Source organism: Halichoerus grypus, chromosome 13 (assembly GCF_964656455.1).
Source record: "Halichoerus grypus chromosome 13, mHalGry1.hap1.1, whole genome shotgun sequence".
NCBI lineage: Eukaryota > Metazoa > Chordata > Mammalia > Carnivora > Phocidae > Halichoerus > Halichoerus grypus.
In genome coordinates this window covers 83,073,426-83,092,209 of record NC_135724.1, presented here as the reverse complement: position 1 = coordinate 83,092,209, position 18,784 = coordinate 83,073,426, and the positions used below count along the sequence as shown (strand labels likewise).

At 39.1% G+C, this 18,784-nt stretch overlaps 1 protein-coding gene across 4 annotated transcripts in view; it reads right to left on the bottom strand.

The window, feature by feature from the left end:
• Positions 1-18,784, bottom strand: part of MED13L (mediator complex subunit 13L) — a 298,044-nt gene that overhangs the window by 11,813 nt on the left and 267,447 nt on the right. For all 4 annotated transcript variants that reach the window (XR_013443499.1, XM_036115853.2, XM_036115854.2 and 1 more), the window contains 10 exons: positions 18,457-18,680; positions 16,415-16,607; positions 15,304-15,730; positions 14,533-14,752; positions 13,136-13,324; positions 8,484-8,707; positions 8,147-8,289; positions 5,033-5,191; positions 3,025-3,201; positions 1,635-1,792 (listed from right to left, as the gene is read on the bottom strand). Coding sequence is in view for 3 of the 4 variants with exons in the window: in XM_036115853.2 (XP_035971746.1) it covers positions 1,635-1,792; positions 3,025-3,201; positions 5,033-5,191; positions 8,147-8,289; positions 8,484-8,707; positions 13,136-13,324; positions 14,533-14,752; positions 15,304-15,730; positions 16,415-16,607; positions 18,457-18,680 (2,114 nt within the window). In the remaining variant the exon portion in view is untranslated. The remainder of the gene's footprint in view (positions 1-1,634; positions 1,793-3,024; positions 3,202-5,032; positions 5,192-8,146; positions 8,290-8,483; positions 8,708-13,135; positions 13,325-14,532; positions 14,753-15,303; positions 15,731-16,414; positions 16,608-18,456; positions 18,681-18,784) is intronic.

Genomic DNA, 18,784 nt, shown 5'->3' with positions numbered 1-18,784 from the left:
ATGACACTTCAAAGACCAATTCTTTGTTCCTGGATAAGCTAAAGTGCAACCATGGGCACTGAAAGGTGGTTGCTATTATTTCCATTTCACAGATAAGGTAAATGAGGCTGAGAAAGATCAAGCAAGCTTGGTCAAGGTCACCAAGCTAGAAGCCGTGCAGCTGTTAACTCTGAGCTACATCTATCAAACTCCAGGGCATGCATTCTTAATTGCTATGCTATCTGCCTCTAGAATTCACTTTAATCCAAAATTAAAACTACCTAACGTAAAATCTGTGATCTTGGTTCCTATCACAACAATCTCCAAAGAAGCAATAAACTGTCATTAACTGGCAAATGATTATGGAGGAAATAAAGACACTTAACGAGCTCTTCCTTCTAGAAAGGAGGACTGGGGGACAGGCAGTTACATGAGGGTAAGTCTACTGAGTCGCTCTTCCCTGGTTTTATCTGCTCTGTGACTAACATTTTAAATCTTCCTTCTCTTGCCTGGCCCTCAATGAACTCCAGGCTGGCAACGAGAGTCCCGAGGACAGAAATCTAAGTCCTCTTACTACAGCTCTGTCTTTAAATGAGGGTGAGCAGAGTTGTTTATGCTTGCCCAGTTGAACATAGTAGACGGAGCCATTTTTCTATGTCTTAAACCTCAATCTTGCAATATTTTATATAAAAGGTACAAAAGAGTGATAAGGCATGAATCATCTAGCTTTTAAACAAAGTTAACAGAGGCTACAGCAGAACATTTAACTCTTCGATCTTGTTAATCCACCTCCAATATCCTTGGGATATTTAAAGATGAAACTAGTTGTCAGCTCTGATGTTTCGCCTTAATACTGGGGCATCAACCTGGACACTTCTCCAAAATCAACCTTTTGTGGGCCCTTGCCATTTCAAAACCTGGCTACAGAAAAGACTGGAACTATATATAAATCAAGGCACCATGACATGAAACAAGAAGAGTAAAGCTCATTTCAGAATAATCAACCATCAACAATGTGTTCTTCAATTAAGACAGTCACTTTACATGTTAAGTAAGTAGGGCTGTCGAACTAGCCTCTGAAAAGCCACTATTTTGGCAAAAAAATAAAAAATAAATAACCGGGAAGCAGCAAGCAACCAAAAGTAAATTTTGCGGAGAAAACAATCATTGCAAAAAAGCCTTCCTGCTACAATAGGACTATTCTTCTGATAAAACATATTCATCAGGAACATTTTCAGGAATAATAATCCATTTCTTTCTAATTCGTGCCTTCAATCGAAACAGAACAACTACAGAGTCACTCTTCCACACTGATTTCTCTTGTACCAGGGACCAAGACCATCAAGAACAGTGCATGAAGTAAAGGGGCCATCACCCTTCCAGAGGATTATTTTCCCTGAAGGCCAAGGTTGTTTTAACATACTTGAAATCATCCTGGGCGCCTGGGTGGCTCAGTTGGTTGAGCGACTGCCTTCGGCTCAGGTCATGATCCTGGAGTCCCGGGATCGAGTCCCGCATCGGGCTCCCTACTCAGCAGGGAGTCTGCTTCTCCCTCCGACCCTCCTCCCTCTCATGCTCTCTGTCTCTCATTCTCTCTCTCTCAAATAAATAAATAAAATCTTAAAAAAAAAAAAAAAAAAAGAAATCATCCTTACCCGACTGTGCTGGAAGTGAGAGCCCACACCAATTCCAGAAGGAGAGCCTGGGGAAGGAACTGGGGAGGAGTTGGGAGAGGAATGGAGGTTCCCAGTCATTAATATGCCAATGTCATTGTCCATATCATCTGGGAATGGAAGGTCAACAAACATGTCATCTAGAAAGAAGGGAGAAAAAGCACAAAAATTTAAAAAACAATCCATATCCACAACTTAAACAATATTCTGTTTTGTTGGCCCATGACTATTACAAGCACATGCTGTTAACAACTTAGTAGATTTATGAACGTGTGTCTCCTGGTGCAAGGCGCTGAAAATTGTTTTTGCATTTTGTATTCTCTTCAGTGATCTTCTAATGTGAAGTATTAACAGACTGGAGAAATAAAGAACATAAAACAGAACTCCACACTCTGTATGGCTTCCGAAGGCACATAAAAAGATGGTGAAACAGCTAAAGAAGCAGTTTAATTATTAAACAAAGTTAAAACTGACACCATCCTAGAAAACAGCAGACTCCATCTATGCATCCAATTAGCATCTAAAATCCTGGAGGCTGAATTAATACATGTTAATAGGTGTGAACTTGCCCTGAAACTGGAGGCCTATTCCAAAAGCAGATCAAAGCATGATGTTTTCATTAAGAAATCTTCTCCCACATTATAGAAGTAAGGTACACACATAGCAGAAAATTTGGAAAGAAAAGTATAAAAAGGGAACACTATCACCCAGAATACAAGTACTGTGAACATTTTGCTACAATTCTTTTTCTCATATCGTTACTCCATTATGATCACACTATCTATAAAATTTAGTATCCTTTTACCCTCCCCCTCTAACAGGAGTAAATGCGGGTAGCTATTAAAAAATCTTCAAAAAACAATGCAAATGGCTACATAATACTGGGCATTTTAGTTTGTAAGTCATCACTACTTTACTTAACAAATGCCTTAAGAGATAACCAAACCAAAAAAATTTATTAAGAATAATCAAATAAGGAGTTGTTTTGAAGCAAATTAGATTCCCAATGATCAGCTAAAGACAGGAGCTACTTCACACTGCCTGGGAATCTGCATACATTTCAAATCAGATCAGCAACTGTTTACTGAAAGAGCAGCCCCCATGTGCCAGACACTACCAACCAGGTATTTTTTTGCCTTTGGGGAACAACAGTAGAAAATTAATTACACAAGAGAGGAAAATACTTATTTGGTCTTGGTAATAGTGTCCATGAACCTTCAAAACCAAACAGATTCTCCGACCTTCAATCCTCTCTTCATATTTTATATGTTGTTTATTGTAACACATGCAGCAGCCCACTGACTCCAATACTTGAGCTCTGCGTCTTGCTAGAGAATTTGAGCTCTATCCTTACATGGCCTCCCACACTCACCATTGTTGGGGCTAAACCCATCTTCATTGGGATAGTTGGCTGGAGCCACCTGGATGGTTGACGATGTTGGGAACACCAAGATGTGTGTACAGGAAGCATCTTGAGGGGTGTTCAGCTGAGATGACTGCATGTTCAGAGCGGTACTTCGGCCAAAAACAGAACCCATTGTGACGGCATCTTTAAAAAAAAAAAAAGAAAGAAAAAGAAAGAACTGTATCAGTTTCCTTCTGTGCATCAGTAAACAACTCCCGAAATGAAGTTTTAGGAGGACCTGAGCTAGAGAGACAAGAGTGTGCCACAACTGGATACACATTTAAAGTTCCACCTGTGTTTATCTTCAAAAAAACAAGACTCAGAGCATACAGCTATGAAAACCCAGGCCTCATGTCATATGGGAAAGGTTAAGATAAAACTGGACTGTGCCCACCAAATATGTTTTAATTACTTATATAAGAAGCATTTCTAAAAATAAATCTCCCACTTTCTTCCTGTGGTTGCTCACAATTTATAAAGGACTATTCTAAATGATACAATTCTGTAGAAATGGTATCATTCAACTAATAACTATGATAACTAGCATTTATTGAGTGCTTACTACATGCCAGATTCTGTGCTAAACTCTGTATTCACTGACATCATCTTATTCAGTCATCTACAGCTACCTCGAGGTACAACTATTATCCCCATACCATGAAGAGGACAGATAACAAAGAAGTTTTGAAATATGTCCAAATGGTGCAGGCAACAATTAACCTAGGGTCTAATATTAGAGGCCAACACAGGACATCTGCTTCTCACTGGACTGATGATGAATAAGCTCATTCTCACGCATCACTACTGATTTTTATAGGGAGTAAGTGGACAGGATGTCCCATTTGATCAGAGACATACCTGAAGGATAAAAGCAGGCTAAAAAAGGTAGAAAATTAGAAAATTGCTTAGTTATTGCTGTGAATTGTGCAAGACTGTTGAATCTCAGATCTGTACCTCTGAAACAAATAATGCAATACATGTTAAGAAAAAAAAAAGAAGATAGCAGGAGGGGAAGAATGAAGGGGGGGGAATCGGAGGGGGAGACGAACCATGAGAGACGATGGACTCTGAAAAACAAACTGAGGGTTCTAGAGGGGAGGGGGGTGGGAGGATGGGTTAGCCTGGTGATGGGTATTGAGGAGGGCACGTTCTGCATGGAGCACTGGGTGTTATGCACAAACAATGAATCATGGAACACTACATCTAAAACTAATGATGTAATGTATGGTGATTAACATAACAATAAAAAAATTTTGAAAAAATGGATTGTGGTGATAGCTGTACAACTATATAAATTTACTAAAAATAATTGAGCTGTACATTTACATTGATGAATTGTAAGACATGTAAATTATATTTCAATAAAGCTGTTAAGAGAGAAAAAAGAAAAAAGAAAAAAGAAAATTGCTTAGTTATAAAATTACAAAATAGCTTAGTTGCTAATTTTTTAAAAATTCTGTGGCCACAATCTTTTGGCTATCCACACACTAGCACTCCCATTTACTGAGCACTTACTCCGGGCCAGATACTGCACTAACTACTTTACCTCTCTATTTGTCTCACCATTCATCCTCAACCACATCAGAAAGACTCAAATATCCTCTCGAGGCTGCTTAGAGATTGTCAAATATCTGTCTTCAAAAGGATATTCAAATATGTATCACAACAGTAGTGTCCCCTTTAGGGGTTTCTGGAGGGTGATCCTCATACACTAACAACAATTGGGGTCACAGTAACTGGCCATGACTCTAAGAGCTCTCAGTCTTAGGCTCTCTTCCAAATGATGGTCAACAAAGATAACAAAATCACAAACCCCTCCCCTTGGAAGAGACCAAATTTCCATTTTTGAACCCTAAGTACAATCTTCTCTCACAAAGGTAATGAAGATCTATTCTACACTTGTCTGTAGACTTAAGTTTGAGTGAGCTGAACTGATGTGACAGCTCACTAATGAAACTGACAAGCAGAGATTTACCTGGCATCACTACGAAGGACCCCTGGGGCTCCATGGCAACCAGGCAGGCACTAAGGATTGAAGGAGAGTCTGCGGCAGAGATCCCACACATCCGGCACACGTCCTTGAGCCGTTTGCTGATTGTCTGTAGTGAACATTCTCCAAGGAGGATACTCCAATCTGAAATCAAATATCAGTCATACACAGTCTTTAGAAATTCATACTGATAGGAGGTTTAAGCGTTTTACCAGATTTGCCTGGTAATTGAATTTCCAGGATTGACCCTAAAGGGAATAAGGCTTTACACAGGTTCCCTTTCTTGCTACAAAGAAAATGTTACTTGACCTCTCTTACACTTCATTAACAAAGAAACAAAGGCCTACTATTCTGTCAACTGAAATCATGTCTGAAATGAGCTGGGAGAGTCCAGCACAGACCCACATAGATTCAGGCGCTTCAAATGCTTTTTTGATGATGAGGCCAATCTGTTCTATCCTTTCTTCTCCTCCTCTTTCTCCAGGTCTGGTTCTTTCACTGCCCCTCCACCCCCCACCCCCATCAGCACTTTTCTTTAGAAGAATGCACAGTTGGAGGCAAACCTCAGTTCTGTTTACTGTTGTAGGTTGGTTGTTTCCATGAAAGGCAGTGCAGAAATAAGGGGAACCCTTCTCAGAAGGCCCAAGAGAGCCGATAAACAATGGGTGTGAGTGAAATGCTCCAAATGATGTCACACTAATTGTTCCAGATTAAAACGCTGGCACAAATTTTCTGATATTTGTTTATTGCCTCCACATAAAGGCACTATGTGTACTCAGAGAACAGTAGAGGGTTACGTTACTCTGGCAGTGGAAAAGTACTTAGTCTTCTCTCTGACCTCCAGCACACACGGAACACGCCATGCCCCTGCGGCAGCACACACTACCCATGTCCCGCCCCACCGTCCCACAGAGGAAAGGCCACTCCACCACAGGTTTCCACCTTCACATAGTTTTTTCAAACACACTGTTCTCCCCTTAAAGAGGTGAAAGGAACAAATGTTTCTTATTTCATATTCCTAAAGAACCTTAAACTGAAATGGCTGAAATAAAAGTGAAATAAAAGACATGAAGAATGTATTTTTAAAAGCCACAGAAAAATCAAACAGGCATGAGTTTTGTATTTAAAACCATCTAAGAAAGGAAAAGCAGTATCTATATTTTATCACAAATACTCTGGTAATAAAAAACAAAAATTCACACAGTCGACTCTGAAATCTGTAGGCTCACATGTGATACTGTCCCACAGAAATGCAACGTGGCGCAGACCTCAGGTCCCCAAAGGAAAGAAATGATCGGTAAACTGATCTCCCGTACACTAGGCTCTTCTCGGTGTCTCTGTCCCTTGAAAGTACATTGTCTCTCAACCTTTTGATGGGATCAGTCACACTTCTATTCCTTTCCCCTAAGAGATAAGAAGAGTGTGCCCCTGCTAACACACACACACACACACACGCACGGGAAGGCAATGGCCTTAATAATTGTCCGAAACACCAAGTGACTAGACTAGTAGGCTACATTTTTATCCTCTCTTCTTCTTTTCTATTATATTCTAACTTTTCCCAAGGGTTAAAAGCAGCTCAAACCCTTTAAGAGATAAGAGTGACTATAAGGCATACCAAGAGATGGGATAGGGATTCTGACAGAAATGAAATGATGAATCCCCCAATGCATCAGACCTCCAGGCTACCAATACAAGATTCATTTTTAAAGAATATCATACTTACAAATGAAAAGGGTAATATTTTTTATTTAATTAGTAAAAAAATTTTTTGCACACAACAGATTCCTAAGCAAACACCTGTATTCAATACTTATGTAACATAATACGTGTTAACTTACTCGAGCACTTGCTACAATGTAGGCTGTATCTTTATCAGGGGTTTTATTTCAGAGGTTCCACGAACACCTGATACGAACACCTGATATAAATTTCATGCAAAGAAACAACACATGCACTCTAATGCAAGGGTTCCGCAAACTATGGTCTGCAGGCCAAATCCTGCTCACCGCTTGTGTCTGTAAATAAAGTTTTATTGGAACAGAGCCCAATGCATTCACTTAGGTGTTGTCTGTGGCTGCTTTGACTTTACAATGGCAGAGTTGAGAGGCTGCAACAGTGACAAAGCTGGCCTGCAGAGCTGAAAGTATTACCTGGCCCTTTACAGAGAAAGTTTGCTGACTCTGCTCTAATACACTTGAATGCACAAAACCACCAAGCTAATTTGTGACATATGCTTTGCTTTTGTGTAGACCTTAGGGAAAAAAACAAAAAAAAACCCTCCCATCTATACGTACATACTGAACTTTTTATAAACGTGTCATTGATTCATAAGGCTTTAAAAAAAACAATCTAGAACTATTCACACTGCTCAGGTAAAGTGGCTATAGTAAGAGAGCAAACGAGCTTGGCGCAAAGCCAGGCAACGCGCTGCCAGTGGTCAGCTGGGCTGTTCGTTACTTTTAGTGCTTTGTGACTGTTATATTTATGACGGGAAATATTAGCAGTTGGTAGGTAGATGTGGGGATTCAACTTAAAAAGTCTGCTCTCTTAAGAGTCCAGACTGAAGTCTATCAGACAGTGGCAATGTGAATAAAGACCATTCCAACTTACAACTACTTGTCCTTATAAATCAGGATTATCTTGCCCTTGTGCCACCAACACAAAATAAATACAAACTACATCACGACATCAATCACCAAAAATAAAGAAACAGAAGTCTATTCTTATATGACTTCTACTATCATCCATAATCTCTCATTTAAATTTTCGTGTTAAAACTGACTTGATCTCACTGACTCAGTACATAAATAAACGTTAGAAGTTCTAATTTACTATCACTTTTATATTAATAAAACATTCTTTTTCCTGTCTTATATATTGGGGTTCAGTATTTAAGATTTTCTTTGGTAAACAGTTTTGTTGATAATGAGAAGTTTAAAAACTGCACTTAAAACTACATTTAAAAGAATCAGAAAATATAAATCTGCTTTATTCTTACTACTAACTTTATAATTTTCTCCCTCAGCTCAGTTAGGGACATTAGCTTAACCCTTTTTTCCTTTGTTTCCTGTACTGATTGCTTCAGGAATCTCTCACCTTTAAGCTCCCCATGGCCAAGCCGCCCAAGTCGGCCGATTACAACTCTCCAGGGTAGAGATGTCATTTGGACAATACCTATGCACCACTCCCATAACTTCTGTAGTCCAATTTTACGTGCAGATACTTTACTCCTCCGTGATCTAAAAAAGAAAGAAGTGAGCAAGGGGTCCCCAAATGAGTCAAAGTTATCACTTAGCAAGACAAAACCCAGAAAATTCCAAAAAGCCCACCCACACAGCACCCACTGCATTTAGACAGGAAAATCAGAATGACTCATATCTGAGGAAAGGCACAGCATCAATTTATATGCGGCATAAACACCAAGGCTCCTCACCTGTTTGGTAAAGCAATATTTACAATACAAGTTTCTAATAATTCCCCATGGAGGTCAGTGCAGGAAGCCAAAAGCCAGCGCTGGTCATGAGACAGACAGTAGCCCACAAAGAGCACGTTGTATTTCTGGCTCGCCTCCCCAAATGTCTCTCCCAGCTCCGTCTGCTTGTCTTTGATTGGGGCCAATATAAAAGGAGGGGAATAAAGCTGGATTGGGCTGGGTCGCTGAAATCAAAATAAAAGTCAGTATCAACACAAAGCCACCCAACTCAATGTTTACAACAAAACCCCAATTAGCACTTGAAACCAATAGGGAGTAATGACAACAGACTGCCCCCCAGAAGTATTACATACATAAATAGTAAGTGATAAGACAGAAAACAAAAAGATTGTTTAAGTGACATCAGCTAGGGAACCCCAATCAAGCCAATGTTTCCTTATTAAAAGGAAATTACTATTTTAGAAAGTAAACTGGCCCCACTTCGTTAGTCATCAGGAAAGCAGAAATTAAAACCACAATGAGATACTACTACATACCCACCAGAATGTCAAATAAAAAAGAAAACACCAAGTATCAGTGAGAATGTGGAGCAACTAGAACTTTCATGCACTGCTGGTGATGCAATCTCTTTGGGAAAGTGACAATCTCTGCTAAAGCCAAACATATACATACCCTGTGACCCAATCCAATGGACATACATGTTTACCAAAGGGCAGGTGTAAGACTGTTCACAACAGTTTTAATCCTAACAGCTCCAATTAAAAAATAACCTTAAATGCCCATCACCAGTAAAATGGAAGATAAACTGTGTTATAGTTATACAATCAGAATATTAAGCAGCGAAGACATGTAAAACCACCACTACCTGCAACAGAACAGATGAATCTAGACACTGGAGAAAAGAAGCCAGACACAGAAAATACCAATTATATGACTCAATTTACATGAAAGTCAAAAATAGGCAAGATATGTTTCTGTTAAGTCAGAACACTGATTACCGATAGAATGACTAGAAGGGACATGAAAGATGTTTCTCGATGCTTCTTAGGTTTTGTTTCTTGTGCTTGTTACATGATGTGTTCAGTGAAAATTCATCAAGTGGTATACTTATGATTGGGTACTTTTCAGTATGTATTTATACTTCAGTGTGTGTGTGTGATTTAAGAAATCAAAGCATTAGCTGTTACCAGTTAAGACAAATATTTTAAACCAACTGTGACAAAGTTTAGTTGTCACCATTTTTTTTTACAGCTATTATACACATTTCAATATTTAATAGCCTACAGCAGGGGTCAGCACACTTCCATAAAGGACAGACAGTAAATATTTTAGGCTTTATGGGTCTCTCTTCTTCTGAGTATTCTTCTCTTTTTAAAAATGTAATAATCATTCTTATCCAGGTCATACCAATACAGGCTGTAGCAGGCTGGATTGAGCCCACATAGTTGCTGATCCCTGAATGAATACATATTCATACATACAAATGTACATGTAGCATACATTGATTTATGGCATAAAAATAGTAATAACGAAATTACAGAATTTTAAAGCTAAAATAAAGACCTGAGCAAGAGTCTAATCCAATTCCTTCATTTTAGGGATACAAAATACAGGGCTAGAAATATTCAATAATGTGCTCGAACTTTCAAAGCTAACCTTATCATCGACCCATTCATTTTCCCTATACCTGGAAAGTCTACTCCTAGGTATTTACCAAGAGAACGGAAACCATTTTAAACATAAACACTTGTGCACAAATGTTCAAAACAGTATTACTCACAATAGCTAAAAAGTGGAAAAACCCAAATGTCCATCCACTAAAGAACGAGTAAACAAAATGTGGTATATACCCATCCAATGGAGTATCATTTAACCATAAAAAGAAATACTATACATGCAAAGACATGTATCATATGACCTCACTGATATGAGGAATTCTTAATCTCAGGAAACAAACTGAGGGTTGCTGGAGTGGGGGGTGGGGTGGGAGGGATGGGGTGACTGGGTGAAGGACACTGGGGAGGGTATGTGTTCTGGTAAGCGCTGTGAATTGTAAAAGACTGTTGAATCTCAGATCTGTACCTCTGAAACAAATAATGCAATACATGTTAAGAAAGAAAAAAAGAAGAAGAATGTAGCAGGAGGGGAAGAATGAAGGGGGGGAAATCGGAGGGGGAGAAGAACCATGAGAGACGATGGACTCTGAAAAACAAACTGAGGGTTCTAGAGGGGAGGGGGGTGGGAGGATGGGTTAGCCTGGTGATGGGTATTGAGGAGGGCACGTTCTGCATGGAGCACTGGGTGTTATGCACAAACAATGAATCATGGAACACTATATCTAAAACTAATGATGTAATGTATGGGGATTAACATAACAATAAAAAAATTAAAAAAAAAAAGAATGATGGTGTTAAAAGACAAAAAAAAAAAAAAAAAGAAATACTATACATGCTATGACATGAATGGACCTTGAAAACATGCTAAATGAAAGAAGCCAGACATAAAAGATTACATATTGTATGATCTATTTATAGGAAGTGTCCAAAACAGGAAACTCCATAGAGACAGAAAGTAGACTAGTGGCCATCAAGGGCTGGGGGAGGGGAAATGAGTGGCTGCTAATAGGTATGGCGTTTCTTTCCAGGTTGGCAAAATGTTCTAAAATGAGACAGCAGTGATAGTTGTACAATTCTGTGAACAAACTAAAAACCACTGAACTATGCAATTTTTAAAAGGGTGAATGTTATAACATGCGAATTATGCCTCAATAAAGCTTTCAAACAAAACAAAACAGTCCAGGTGAGACCGCCTGAGAAGTTTAGCAAAAAGTAAAAGGTTAAATGTCAAGTATCTTAGATGCAATAGACAGCCTGTGATAAATCACAAAGTAAAATACTATTCCCAAACTGCTTTTCAGATACCGGATATTCTATGAAAAACAAAAGTGACACCGCCAACAGGATTTCTTCTAATACTTGCACGGTAAATACTAAAATCCATTCCTTCTTATGTAAAATGCGCTTGCATAAGACTGTGCCGCAGTAGAGATTCGGAATTCCCGAATGCAGAGGCCTGGCTGTCGCGCTCCCCACCGCGTCCTCAGCACCTACCCTAGTGCCTGGCACGCAGCAGACACCGGGCTGCATTTACTGAATGAAAGTGCCCTGTTCTAGCTGCAGACTGAGGGGAGCGGCAGCATTTAGCAATTAACCATTACCATATACATGTAAAAATTTATAAACCTCAGGAAATACTCCTAATATTTGATTTTGTTTTTAATAAAGTCAAATGATTTCTTTCTCTTCCTGTTTCAAAGCAAAAGGGGAAAAAAGGCTTATTTTTGCCATTTATTTTCATCTAGATTCATCCATTTATCTCAGGAACTATTGACCATGTTCTGCCAGTATGTTATAAACTTTAAAACTTTTAGGTAATGCCTCAGGACATCTTAATACAGGTAGTCGGCCTTTGCTCCCCTCTACGAAAATGCAGAACACTATCAGTTATAATTTGAAATTGCGGTAACTTCTTACCAATGACTGCATCTGAACTGCAGAATAACCACGAGAGGTAAAGAACTAAAAAGTTCTACGTTTATAAAGAAAGGCAATAACTCAATTTCTGGAGACAAAAGAAGAAACAAGTAGAAATAATTTTTTTTTTTAATTCTAGAAAAAGCTAACAGAGAAAATAGATGAACTGTTCACAAAAGTGAAAAAATTAAAACTCCAAAGAATAAACCAACCTGAACTGCCAAAGACAGAAACTGTACATAACTGCAGAATAAATGTGGGTTGTGGGCTGAGCCATTTCTTCTGGATCAAGTGACAACAAATGTGGTATTAACCACATGCCTAATTTTTTCCCACTTCTAAGTTTTTATTTATCTAAGAGATAAGCATTTCATTGTGTTTCCCAGGAAAACTTACATTACCAACTAAAATCAGCAGGTTTTGGTGTTTTTAAGTTCTTTTATACGGCGAAGAAGTGTTTGCTGGCTTTTACTAACAGGTAAACTTTCATGCAAGGAAAGTTGTGGGAACTGATTTCTGAAAGCTTTGAAACTTCTAAACACTGCCCTGTTCATCTATCTTCAGGATAAAATGACGAGTAAAATAAAATATACAACTTTTGTTTGGTGTTTTAAAATTCCTCTAGAGGTACGTATTTGTGGGAAGTAAGGTTTAAGAACATGGAGAGAAAAAGCATTCATTCATAGAGCAGAAGCACGGAGATATGGGAAGAGAAAGCAAGCCCTGTAAAAACGCGCCTGGGAAGATGAGGAGCCCCCGCCGAGTGCACACAGGCAGAGCTGCCGCACCAGGAGAGAAGAGAGGGTGGAAGGAAGAAAGTCCGTGACTGAATAGCAGATTAGCTTCAAAAAATAAAAAAACAAAATAAACAGAGTAAAGTCCAACATCCGTAAGTAAAAGTGATGAGTATATTGTTGCCTTAGGTCCTACATCCAAAAACACCGAGAGTTTGCTTGCCTCTTTTCTCAAAAAATTTTACAAGTTTAGAGAAGTACCTCCTCTATTTTAAATTAAGGATCAGAGAAACCTCCCAGTATTAACAAAGGCCGAAGGCCACCCCAGCAGCCAACTCTAGGACAAAAGCACTCTTCTGGCAGCTTCTGCCGTGCGACCACCTACCTCTGGGTTCTTGAGGGTCATCTCGATGCTGGCGGCAGGCCCGAACCCCGTGAGGGACTTAATGTGGATCTGTGTGGGCAGCGGTCGCCGGCACTGACAGTACACGGAAAACGCCATGGACTTCAAGTACTGAATGTAGAACACCTGCTCGTCCTTCATTGTCTGCAGCATGTACTGGCAAGGCACGATCTACACACACAAACACAACTAGAAGCTGAGATCTGCTGCGCTTGGAAAATGAAATGGCACCAGTTCTGTGCTGAAAGAGGGCAGAGAGCTTTAGGTTTAAAATATGTAAGGGGCGCCTGGCTGGCTCAGTCAGTGGAGCATGCAACTCTCGATCTCGGGGCTGTGATTTCGGGCCCCACACGGGATGCAGAGATTGCTTCAAATCAAATTAAATCAAATATAATACATATATATATATATAATTTACATAATTTAACTCAATTCCTTAGATGACATAAAACCCTCTATTACAAAGATACACCAACAACTGAAGAAAATATGTCAACTTGTTGGTCAAGTTACAGTCACTTAGAAATCACCCTGTTCCTTTTTTAGGGATAAAGTGTCAATTTATTGTTGCCATACTCCAAAATGTTAAAACTTGCTTCTTAATGTAGTTCTCCTTTTTATCATATATACACATAGTGTGCGTGGTAACTTTGGAATTATTGTCTAAGGACGTGAGACACAAACTTCATGATGAAAAACAATCAACAACCTATTCTGGTAACTTTAATTTCAGTGTTTTAATTCTGTAAGATGGCTTTAGTGAAAGTGACAGTAAAACAAAACCCAAACACCCAAGGTACCATTCTTCACCTGTTATCAAAATCTTGTAAAATTATTACACTATAAAGCTGGCAAGGCGGTAGTGAAAGACGCACGCTCACTGCTCAATGAAGGGAATGTAAATAAACGTAACTTTTCTGGAAAGGAATCTGATATTATTTATCAGTACTGTATCTAAGAATGACCTGAAGTGTGAAAAAGAGATTATAAAGATGTTTATTTATTACAGCTTTATTTATAATAGCAAAATTTAGAAACAAATTAAATATCTGTACAGTAATAATTAAATATGGAGAACATGCACTCCTTATAAATGCTGCTTGTAAGAATTTTAAACAACATGGAAAAGCATGAATAATGTTAAGTATTAAAGAATAAAAATTATACTAAAAGTAGGACTGCAACTCTGTAAACAAACGTACACAAAAAAGGCTAGAAACACACCAAAATGTTATGCAATGGTGACTTAATCTAAAGGTAGAATTATGAATATCTTTTCCTTTATACCTTTCATGTACTTCCAATTAAAAAAAAAATCATGAACTTGTATTTCACAAAAAACAACAACAAAAGCGAAAAATAAAGTTGCAAATAGTTACCTGGAGAATGAAAGAATTTCTCATATGCTCAGGTAAATTATCTAGCATCTCTGTGTAGCAGCGCATCAAACTCAACAGCCAAAAGTTTCCAGAAGTGGAGTCTTCGTCTGCAGTGTAAGTGAAGGGGTCCACCATGTAAATGACAACAGCTGGAGGATAGGCCTGGCTGTCTGCAGAGTCAGGCTCAGTGGGAATTCCTATTCTCTCTCGTTCTGTGACACTGCAGAGAGAGCCACTTATGAGATACACAAAATAAATACAAGTCACACAAAATAAACCAGTTCCAGAGCACACCGACCCCCTGGACAATGACTACAGATTAAATATAACATCAATATGTGTATTACCAAAATGAAAGCAAACCAAGCCAGTTAGTCCCAAGACAGGTGGGAAATGACAATATACTCCTTTAAATGGGAGATCTCTTTTCCCACTCCCTCTTTTTCCTGGGGCCATATTCTAAAAAGATGTTTTATAATACTATTAATGTTAGTGGTAATGGCTTACTATTGCTATTATCCATATATTCTGTTCACATAGTAATAGAATTATCAGTAAAACTTACTACGAAGCTAATAAGTTTATAAGAAGTCTCAAATTTCTTAACACTGAAGCAACAGACTGACAGTTGTTACTTCCTTTTGGGAAGAAGAGAAATAGAGCACTTCACTAGACAGAGAGATTCATGAGGTTGAGGGGGACAGCTGCATGCAGAACAGTAAGTAAGGAGTCCAAGCTAAAGCCACTCGTCTCAATCGGCGAACAACGTACCTTTCTTGTCCATCCTGAGAGGGCTGAGAGGAGCTCTGCCCAGGCTCAGCGTCTCCACCACAGCCTATGTTCCCTTGCGTTCGATCCGCAGAACCGGCCCCAGTGCTGGGGTTCTGCCCTCCAACACTAGCACTGAATCCTGAAGAAGAGGTAGTGCTCATCTGGTTAATAACGGGAGCAGGGGCAGATGATGAGACGGGTGGCACAGAGGAACCAGACGCGGAGCTACTTGCTGCAGGGTTCCCAGAACTGCTGTTCGAGGTGGGATTGAATGCACTGCCAGTTGAGGGTGCTGCTGATCCTGAATTTGAAGCTAGAGGCCCAGCGTTCCCAGGTGTAGCTTGTCCCTGTGCTGCTGCTGGTGGGGACTGGTACTTAGGTGGTATCAACAAGCTGCTATCGAGCTGCAGAGTGGCTAGATAAGGTGCTGAAAGAGGACGTGCAGAGAGGTGATATCAGTGATGGTCTGCAGTGTCGGACTGAATCAGAAATTCAGAATGGCCACTTTTTTTACAATTATGCTTTCAGGCTGCAGTACTCTGATTATGACACCCAAAATGCTATCTCCACACTTGAATATATGCTTCCATATTCTGCAAACATGGAAATGAACACGAAGCTACTTTTTATAAATTCTGGTGAAGAGGCTTATTTGAAAAAAAAAAAAAAAGAAAGAAAGTTAATCCCTTGTAACATTTTCCTCTCAGACTGACTCTGCCTGCCTACACTGAAGACTGAGAGGCCGTCTATTCTATCGCCACCACGGGATACCAGGCTCCTCTGTGTACTGAGCTTTAAAAGCTTCCAAGATTCTCTTGGGAATGTCAGTTAAACTTACGCAGTTAATACCAAGTCCTGCTGCTAAGTTTTCAAAATGTGGAGTAAATTAGATATGACTTCTTTAGGGAACTTTAAATTGCTTTTAAAGAATGTGTGTGCACATAAAAATTAGCATTTAACGACCTAGAACACAGAAATTAGACCTAAATAAATACAGTAATGGAACACTAACATTACCTGAGACGAAAGTAGCATAATGCTGCTTCCCAAAGGGGGACAATTTGCTATTTTACTTCTCAGACTCTACTTAGCCAAATAAATTCCCATTTACCTAGGTGATGGCGGCAAACTTGCGCATAAAGTTTGAGTCTGGAATGATTGTCATTCTCCTCACTGCTCCACGGCTGGTTGAACCACTCGCTCACAAGCTCGTCAGTCAGCTTCTGGGCCACGGTCTTTCCCACGCGCATGATTCCATCTCGTAGCACTTTGCAGATGGGCTTGTGCTGCCCAAGCCTACACATCTGATACCGCAAGCAAGATCATTATTTACAATAGGAACCACTCCTGCCGTCAGTGGGGGAAACTATCATCCACATGGAAGTATTTTGTTTTTTCTTTTTCTTTTAGCATTAACACAAGCAACCAAACCAACATTATACGCTGGTCCTTTCTGGTAATTATAATGTATGCTGAGACTGCTGTCTCTCCAAAAACTGGCCTAGACCCTCTAAAGAAAAATAAATGCTTCTTCACCCCAGCCAATTCCTCCCATACAAGGGAAGGTCGCTGAGCACTACCTGACTGCTAATGGTCAAATAAAGAATTAACCAGATTCCTGTTTACTAAGGCTGACTGAGACATATGTCCACTAAAACCTCTTAAGTAATCCCTACTCATAATGTTTTCCCATAAGATAACATTAAAATTTTATGGGCCATCTGTTACACTGTTACATTTGGAGATCACCAATAGCAGAGGCCACTGAATCAGTGGATATGCTGATCACTTTTTAAAAGTAAACAGTTGTTTTAAGCACAATGAGATTCTGTTCTTAATCTCCAGGACATTAAATGGGTACTTATGGCAAAGAATTAATATAATACACCTGCAAAAAATAAGCTACTTAACTATCTATTCACCAACAGGAGAGCCCACATTATCCCTTATTAGAGGTGATAACTGAAGGCTTACCAAGCCCCTACAAAGTTCTCTAGCACACACTCTTCTTAACCAGGTACGTACTACCGCCAAATGAGCAATCCTAGTGAAGTCATTAGGCTCTAAAAAGATCCGGCAATGCTTTTATGTTTTGTAACTCATTTCAAAGTTTCATGCAAGAGAAGAGCTGCGCTTTAAAAAAATTGCTTAGACAAGTTTTCTGTGTTATGGTCCTTATGATTTAATAGCATTACACATCCATGGGCCAGGCACTGTACAGAAATTACTGTATCTAAGGGTTCCTTTAGGGGCTTAACTGATGCTATTACCTCATACATTAGCATCTCCTCACTTCTTTGTAGCAACACGTAAGTTTGCTATTTCATGTGTGCCCATCCATTTCCAGATAGCGAATGTTCCGTTATGAAATATTTTAGAAATTCTACTTGGCATCTTCTTTAACAAACACTTTTGTAATGTCTATAATATGCCTGTAACAGTTCTTTATAAATACTAATTTCATTTAATCTTGCCAAAAATAAAGATATTAGAAGTATAAGATACGAAGAATTTAGTGTACATATATTTTGGCAGAAAAAATGTGGCACTTACCCTTTAGAGATACTCATGATTCTAATTTTTCAATAGTAACAGTAATTTGTGTACTAAATAGCTAAAATGATCTACCGGCTTTTAAATTATTATGGTTATTACATTATTAATCTGTATCAAAATTTTAGTATTAAGATGAATGTAGTGTTAAATACACAACAGGGACATGATTCATTAAATTTATCTTTTGATTCAAAAATCTTCAAGGTAAACATTTTTATACTATTTTCAGGACCCCCCTCCAAAGAGATGTGCTTTCTTTTTGGTAAAGGTCATCTTCTGAACAGCCAGAACACCCCGGGGTAAGCAAAACTTTTAAACTCAAGCACATAAATGAGGAAAAAACAGCTGACAGAATTGTAAGATGTGTGGTAAGGCTGGCAGAGCAAAGTCTTCTAAATCTAACAAAATGTAAAGCCAAGAGGGGAAAGCAATTTACTTCCAGGAAAACTTGCCAATTTAATTCTCTCCTTTATCCTCCAACTATTTGCAAATTTTCTTTGAGATCTACCTTGAAGATACTTGTTCTTTAAAATTTAGTCATAGCTAGAAACAATCTGAGGACTCAAATCACAAAAATGATTTTCATGTCATTCTCACCTCATATACGGCACTCAAGTCCCTGAAAAAAGTTTTGGCTCCTTCGAGCAAGGCCTCATTTTCTGGACACACCACAATATAGGCAACATCACGGTGGCCCCCATATGGGTCCAACAACAGCCTCTCCCAAAATGGCAAAGAGAATGGTGAGATGGTGAGGAAGTCTTTGTCGTAGCCTACCAGCAGAGTGGGAATGGGCAACGGCTCAGGAGATTCTTCCGAACCTGTAACAATAAGGCAGTTAGAAAGGTGCTTGCAAGTCTGTTTCCCACAACCTGGACAACTTAGAAGTTCTTGCTGCATTAGTCTTAATTCTGGCATCAGAAAT